The sequence below is a fragment of the Sebastes fasciatus genome, chromosome 23 (genome assembly GCF_043250625.1).
Source record: "Sebastes fasciatus isolate fSebFas1 chromosome 23, fSebFas1.pri, whole genome shotgun sequence".
NCBI classification, from domain to species: Eukaryota; Metazoa; Chordata; class Actinopteri; order Perciformes; family Sebastidae; genus Sebastes; species Sebastes fasciatus.
In genome coordinates this window covers 12,058,837-12,067,028 of record NC_133817.1, presented here as the reverse complement: position 1 = coordinate 12,067,028, position 8,192 = coordinate 12,058,837, and the positions used below count along the sequence as shown (strand labels likewise).

General features: G+C 37.9%; 1 protein-coding gene across 1 annotated transcript; it reads left to right on the top strand.

Annotated features, from left to right (window-relative positions):
* Window positions 1-3,764: 3,764 nt before the first annotated feature.
* Window positions 3,765-7,386, top strand: rps16 (ribosomal protein S16). The gene is made up of 6 exons (XM_074625305.1): window positions 3,765-3,870; window positions 3,960-4,012; window positions 5,159-5,260; window positions 5,897-5,993; window positions 6,106-6,153; window positions 7,195-7,386. Exons 2-6 carry the CDS (start codon window positions 3,965-3,967, stop codon window positions 7,338-7,340), a joined length of 441 nt encoding a protein of 146 aa, XP_074481406.1. The 5' UTR covers window positions 3,765-3,870; window positions 3,960-3,964; the 3' UTR covers window positions 7,341-7,386.
* The last annotated feature ends 806 nt before the right edge of the window (window positions 7,387-8,192 follow it).

Here is an 8,192-nt window from a genome sequence, read left to right as displayed (position 1 = left end):
AAACTGAAGTAAAAGCTTTATTTTAAAAACATTTATAGACCTGTGCTGTAAAAGAAGGGAGGTAAATGTCATGAGCATCTAACATAAACGTTTAAATCTCTGCTCTAACACATGCACAGGTTTGAATTTGGAAGTCCAGGCGGCGGCGCAGCACCACGCGGCCCTCGAGGGGAGTAAACGCATTCCCTCTGACAATAAAAGAAGCCAGGTGCCTTTTCACCCGTGGCCGACACTATAAACACCCAGTCTCGCTGTAGTAAATGTCAGGCATAGGTAGGCACTGCACACATGACTCACGCCACTGTATACAGATTCCCAAGATGCTATCTATCTTCAGTCCTCCTGTGACCTGGGAATGGCCCCGCTGCCTCCCTTCCTTTCAGGGTAAGACTGCAACTTGAAGATGACGCTTTTCTCTCGTCTCCAGGATGTGTGCGCTTTAGATTCTTGACAAGAGTCCTTCTCAAGGCTCTGGAGAAGGCGCCTGTTACAATTTTTCACCCTCACGTCAATCGGGTTGAGTCAATCACCTCAAAGACTATTTGTTTTTGTCGACATCCATGGTGCATCTTGAGAAAGCAGAGCGAGGACGCCAGTTTCCTCCCACAAAGTTTAGTTGGATCAACATTGTCCAACATTGTGGTCGGATCAAAGTCTCTTGTGTACGACTATGGTTTGATATTTGATGTTTCCCACTTCCTTTTTCCCACGTCATGTCCCGTTCCCATTCCCTGACCCTATAAGCTCTTCAGCCCCGAGCAGCGCTGAACCACATGACCTCCGTGGTTTGTCTCACCACAAGCTTAAAACTGAGGTTTGATGACACCAAGGTGCAGTGAGGCTGTGGTGTCAGCCTGTAATGCAGGAGAAATGAATGCTCTAGTTTGCACTCATTTCTGCCAGACAGCATCTGGTTGATTATACAACCTTGCCCCCAGCTGAGTGGGCAATGATGTCACACTTAACATGGTGTTATTAGTTTCACCAACACTAGAGGGTGCTGTTGTGTAGGGATTCAGAAAAGTGGTTGAAGAGGAGACTCACATTAACTACTGGGACTTCAAAAACAACAACCTTCAGTGTAAATTAAAGGTCCCATATTATTAAAAAAAAGTGAGATTTTCATGTTTTTTTATTATAAAGCAGGTTTAAGTCCTATATAAATACTGTGAAAGTATCGAAACACTCAATCCACAGGGAAATACACACAGCCCGTATTCAGAAACTCTGCATTTGAAAGAAGCTGTCAGGATTTTTGCCCATTCGTGATGTCACAAATATACAATATTTAGACCATTACACGGTTTTAAATGTAAACATTCTAAATGTGTCCCAGTTTATTCCTGGTTGCAGTGTATGTGAATGACATCAGCTGACAGGAAGTACACATGGACCCAAGCGGTTGCCTAGCAATGCAATTCTGTTGCAATTCTGTCAAAATGCACTAAAACGGAGCGTTTCAGACCGAGGATAAATACAGGCATATTCAGGCAGACAGTAAGAGGAAAATAGAGTTGTTTTTTTAACATTACAGCATGTAAACATGTTCTAGTAGAAACACAAAATACAAGTGTGAACCTGAAAATGAGCACAATATGGGACCTTTAAATCTATATCTATACAAGTTAGGCTATATATAGTCATGATTTGGCTCCAACAGATCCTGCTGAATAGACAAATTATTACATTATCATGTTTATCAACATGGTTCATGGCATGAGCATCGCAGCTTATCACGATTTCTAGGAGCATCCATGTAAGACACTTCTACTTTTTTTTAGCCACTGTATCCTGATCCTTCCCCTTTAGTTGGCAGCAGAACAGTGCTGCTGCTTCTTCTGCTTTTTGTTGTTTAGACAGCTACTTTTCCTCCTCCGAACATGGAATTTATCTTCCCAGGTATGTACGTAGAGAAAATCCATTCTCTAGTTCCAAATGTGTCCAGGTTTTGACCGCTTTTTGTTTCTTATAAACAGTTTGGATAGTAGATAGTGTTATAATACAAAATAATGTCTATAAAATGCCACTTTTCTACGGGCTTTGTGTAATGAGGTTTTATGAATTGTTTGGACGTCTGTTTACTCTATTGCTGTCATAATAAAACAGGCTCCCATGTAAAGTCACAATTCAAAGACTAAAAATAACTATGATGTGCAAAATAATGGTTTATTAATATAGTTGTTAATATAGTTTATTCAAGATATTTTAAGGTGACAATAAGAGTCTATTTAAAGCTTCTTTCCTCCCTACATGTGCTGCATCACCACTGCAGCTCCTTTCTAAAAAAAGTCAGTTGTTTCATCATTTCAACAGCCTGGAGTATTTGCAGTAGGCCATAGTGCAATTTCGATAAAATTGCGATTAATTGTGCAGCCCCTGAAGTAACAGCAAAATTCAGACCTGTTTTAAGGGCATAAATGGCATAAATGAATAAATAAATAAATAAATAAATAAATAAATAAATAAATAAATAAATAAATAAATAAATAAATCACATTCACATTAATACTTCACTGCATCCAAAACCTTGAATTAAACATGTTCCAGTCAGGTATAGTTCTATGACAATGCATAAACAGTTTAATAATTCTTATTCTTTTAAAATGCATAATATTTTATCATTTGCTATTAAGAGAAAACTCAAAAGTGCAGGCCTATTTGACATTACAGCACAGTCATTTCGTAAGCTATATGCAAGTTTTAAATCTATGTGGATACACAATGTCACTACCTTTTTGGAAGACACCTTAAAGTCGCCTTCACACATTCACAAATGTAAATTTACAAAAAAAAGAAAAGAAAAGAAGCCAAATTTCTATGTATTTATGAAGGAAAGGAAACAATATGTTTCAACGATTTCTTCTTCACAAAACAAAAAAAGACACGAAAACAATGAATGTATGCAATTTCTTCATAGTTTTTACGTGAAGTTATTGTCATGTTTTACTTGACAATAAGTGGCAGAGGTATCTTCTAACCACTGGTGCACTTTAAACTTTACACTTACTTTACACTACATCCCATATACTATTTTAAAGACTGTACATATTACATTTTTTATTGACGGACGGTACACGCTATGTCCATTCACCATTCACTATGTTCATTCACTATGTATATTCTGTATTTCTATTTATTGTTTTTATACATTTTTTGTACACCTGTACCTCTGTACCTGCACTTTGCTGCTTTGACACCTGAATTTCCCCCCGGGGATTAATAAAGGTTCATCTTATCTTACTTTTTTACTTATTTTATGTTGGATTTGTTTCATTTGTGTTGTCCTTTTTATGTTTGGCACTGCTTTTTGTTTATTTTTTTTTCACTCTGCTTCATCTGTATGTGAGTATTTCTAATATTTCCTTCTGTTACTCTGTATACTGACAGTTTGAAATAAAAACAATTATATATAATAAATACATATAAATATAATAAAAAAATAGTAATAAAATAAGTCATTTTTTAAAAACAATTTTCTTGACTTATTGGTGCACCCACAAAGCTACCTGCACACTGTCAGTCAATTGTCAATTTATTTTTCTTCTTATGTTTCTTTTTTTTTTGTTTATATATGTTGTTGCTGCTGTCTGTATGTCCCTTTACAAGTATGTATTCCTTTAACCTTGAATAAAAAAATAAAAATTGACAAAAACATGGCAGTTTTTTATAATCACATTTACATTTTGTATCAATAAAAATCTATTTGTATAAAACATTTTGAAAACAAAATATAAAATGGAGGTAGAGCAAGAGCAACTGTCGTAAAACCACCTACCACAAAGCACGTCTGAAGTGTCGCGCAACAGCCCCTGATGTTCGGCGTGTGAAACCCCGTTTCGGTCTCTCCGTACGGCACCCTAGCTGCAGACGGTATGTCCCTCATCCTGATCCTCTAAAACAGCATAAAACACACTTATTAACTGGTTTCTAATGTCATTATTGTCCTCTGTGTGTTTCAGCAAACATGCCTGCTAAAGGTCCTCTGCAATCTGTCCAGGTTTTTGGACGTAAAGTGAGTAAAATAGAGCTTTATATTCCACGTGTGGTGTTGTGGCTACACTGTCTTGCTAGCTCGCATTAGCTAAAGTAGCTAACATGATGTGTCAGTTTTACACGTGTTTTGTCGGTCTATACAGCTCCAGACGGGATTAAACGTTGTTTGAAGCTCTATTACTGTTGTACACACCTGTAATAGTGTTGCTGGATTAGCTATCTGTCGGTTTCACTGTGTATCTGATCAGAGTTAACTGTTAGCATAGCTTAGTTAGCATAGCTTAGCTAGCCTAGTTGGTAGTAATGCTTGGGCTTCTGGTACTCTACAGAGGATGACAGTGTTAGTTTGAGCTCACTTCTCCTGATACAAACATACTAATTCCACAATTAATTGAAAAAAGGTCAGCAATCCTAACCCATGTTATGAACCAAAATGTTTGAATTAAAAATTGAAGCAAGGATTGTGCTTATTTTAACTTAATGTATGTGCAGGTCAGCTGACATTCAGATTAAAATGGACGGATCTTTCAGTTGTTTTTGATGCTGCTAGAGTCCTCACTAAGACCAAGAAAGTGGATCATATCAGTCCAGTTCTGAGGTCTCTACACTGGCTCCCTGGCTCTCAGAGAATTGATTTCAAAATACAAATACAAAGCACTAAATGGTTCAGGGACAAAATACATTTCTGATCTTCTGCTATGTTCTGAACCATCCAGACCTCTCAGGTCATCTGGATCAGGTCTGCTTAGTGTCCCCAGAGTCAGAACTAAACATGCAGAAGCAGTCAGTTTTTATGCACCAAATATCTGGAACAAGCTCCCACAATACTGCAAGACCAGCTCCAACTCCGAGTTCTTTTAAATCAAAGCTTAAAACTTTCCTGTTTGCTGCTGCCTTTCATTAAACCAGATAATGATCTTATATACTGCACTAGAGCTTTTACTCTTATGTTCTATTTGAGCCTCTATCCTAGCTTTTATTATTGGCTTGTTTTTATTTTCTAATCTTTAATGTTTTTATAACTGTTTTAATTATGTCTTAATGTTCTTTTGCACTTTGTCGCAATGTTCTTGAATGTTTATGTAAAGCACTTTGAATTGCCCTGTTGCTGAAATGTGCTATACAAATAAAGCTGCCTTACCTGATGATGATGTTTCTGTCATAGAAAACCGCCACAGCAGTTGCTCACTGCAAGAGGGGGAATGGCCTGATCAAGGTGAACGGCAGACCCCTGGATATGGTGGAGCCTGCCACCCTCCAGTACAAAGTGAGTCCCATTGAGAGAGGTGGTTAACATCAGGGTGATGCTCAATTAGCATCTGTAATTGAATGGGGTAGCAGCAGTAACATGGGGGATGATGAGCATTGCAGCATGACATGGGTGCCAGATGTAACCTGTCCACTAAATAATGCATATATAAACAATGCAAAGTGGAGGCTTACTGTCCTTCCTGGCCTAGCAGCCGACAACAATATTATACATAATGGATTATTTGAAGGGAAGGTTTATTGCAGATGAAGGCATAAAGCTGACTGTGACACTATTACAACATTTAAATCCCACCTCAATACACCTGTTCAAACTGGCCAATTCACTGAAGTGTCCATCATTCTGTGTCCTTCCATTAACATTGTTACTGTCTGCATAAATGTCTCTTGTTACATTTGTTTGTTGGGGTTTCCGTCGTGTCTGGCTGTTTTTATCTGTTTGAGTACTTTATGTTTGTGAGGTATTCTGAAATGTATTATAAATCCTGCTGCCCTTTGAAGATAGTAGGGATTTAGTAAACTGCTTTAAGAAACATCTCTAACGCATACACCTGCAGATATCCTGGTTGCCATGCTCGTTTGGCTTTCTTTCTTGACACTGTGTGGTTGACATCATCATATCCTCTCTTTTTAGCTTCTGGAGCCAGTGCTTCTGCTCGGCAAGGAGCGTTTTGCTGGAGTTGACATCAGAGTCAGAGTGAAGGGTGGTGGACGTGTTGCACAGATCTACGGTAAGCAGAACATTTTATTTTCTCATATAGTTATCCATCAGCAGACGGTGTGTGTTTTAGGATTATATTTGTTCCCTTTTCTGCCATTTATTTTTCTTGTTTTGTCTTTCAGCAATCCGTCAGGCCATCTCCAAATCCCTGGTTGCCTACTACCAGAAGTGTGAGTATTACATTGTATTCAGTGCACAAACATCACTTGTGCTTTTGTGAAGAAGCTTGCTGTAAATGTTTCAACCAAATGAACCTAGGCCAGATGCATGGGAAGTGTTTTTTTCCATTAAGGGATGTATTTTACAAGCACATATTGCATTCCAGGACAAATTGTTAATATTTAGACCTGCTTGCCTAAAGTAGTAGTCCCCTGTAAGGTGGTATGACCTGTTCATTGATGCATGGTCATTAACTGAGGCAACAGAACTGAGATCCTAGATAGCTGACAGGTTGTCAAATAAGAAATCACTGTAGTCTATCTTAAACAACACAGCACTCAAGAGAGATGTCCAAAGCTATAGCATCAAAAATACACTAAGTTATTTTGAAGTGGGAGATTCAAACTTAAACTTGCTGTCTTGAGAAACATTTTAACCTGCAAGTGTTAAACTGTCGCTTTGAGTGGTATGTGTTGTATTAAGGATTTCAGCTGTGTGCTGCTGAGTTTAAATGTTGAATTTGCTGTATAAGGAATGGTGATATCCTGTCAGAGCAATTCAACAAACTAAGGCACAGCGATCACTCTGAATTCATTAACAGTGCCCAAAACTGAATTGTCTACTACACCGATAAATATGGAGTACAGGACATGAACTGTCCACTGTTAGTTTTGTATTTTGTTTTGTTATTAAGTGTTAACAGTCCTGTGACACTGTGCCTTGTTGTTCTCATAGAAACTACCTGGTTATGGGACTTTTTCTAAACAATAGAGTTGTTCTCCATTTTATTATTTAATGTATAATGTCAACAGGGTCAAAACTTGTTTTGAGCAAATGGCTAAATGAGAACTAAACCAAGTTATTTTTAGTGTTACAAAAGGTCACTTGGATGTGAGAATCTGAATATATAGATAGATAGATAGATAGATAGATAGATAGTACGGTGTTTACTGCATTATACATACCTATAGTATTCTGTACAAACTTAAGTATACAGACTGTAGGAACACTTTGGATGAAGAATAACCTGAAGCGTTCATGTCCTCCTGCAGATGTGGATGAAGCCTCCAAGAAGGAGATCAAGGACATCCTGATCCAGTACGACAGGACCCTGCTGGTCGCCGATCCACGTCGCTGCGAGTCCAAGAAGTTCGGTGGACCTGGAGCTCGTGCCCGCTACCAGAAGTCCTACCGTTAATCCCCCTGTACATTTTCGTAATAAATTGGACGAACAAAGAATTAAATTTGTCATATTTTTTTTTATTCATAAGACTGCACAGATAGTTTGCTTATAACCTCTGTTCATTGTTGTTCAATGAGCAGGTGGGTTTGCTCATTGAGTTGAAATTGCTGGAATTCAACAAGTACAATACAGTTGTTTTTCTTGGCCACATAGCATAAAAAGACATGCAGTTGACTGTAAACTACACATTTCTCTGGCATGGGGTTATGAGTGCTGAGGCATGAACACTGATGGCTTTTATAGTGAATTGTAATGTACATTTACAACATAAATTCATGTTCACTATGTTTCGATTGCCCCCTTAAATGAACAACATCCTGCTGAAAAAGACAAGGTAGCAATTCTTTAACTGAACTTGACCTTTTGACCTCTGGATGAGGACAACAAAAAACATTCAGTTCACACTACCACCTGAAATAATGTTGCTACAGATGGGCAAACAAAAATACAGCAAACACCTTAAATACTATATACTGCTCTAGGGCGGATGATAAGGGAAATACTTTCTTTTATTTGCCAATATTTAATTTTCAGTTCAGCATGGTTTGTTAGTTTTGAATAATTCTTGTATTTTAAGGTACTGTATTTTTGACACTGGTGGTATGTTTGATAAAATGAATGAATAGGCATAGGTCTGTTGCACAGCATTCAACCTGTTATAGTAGGAAAGGCACAAGTGTTAATAATCACATTAACGATGGCTCCATTGCAATCAGGTGTGCCATCATGACACAATCGCATCACGCACAATATCAACACTCTGAAACTGAAGCAGATAAATGGAGTTCAGCCATCATTAAGTTCATT

Coding starts and splice junctions, on each gene's coding strand:
- rps16 (XM_074625305.1), top strand. CDS start 3,965: ATGCCTGCTAAAGGTCCTCTGCAATCTGTCCAGGTTTTTGGACGTAAA. Junction 4,013..5,158: donor TCCAGGTTTTTGGACGTAAA/GTGAGTAAAATA, acceptor TTTCTGTCATAG/AAAACCGCCACAGCAGTTGC. Junction 5,994..6,105: donor ACGTGTTGCACAGATCTACG/GTAAGCAGAACA, acceptor TTTGTCTTTCAG/CAATCCGTCAGGCCATCTCC.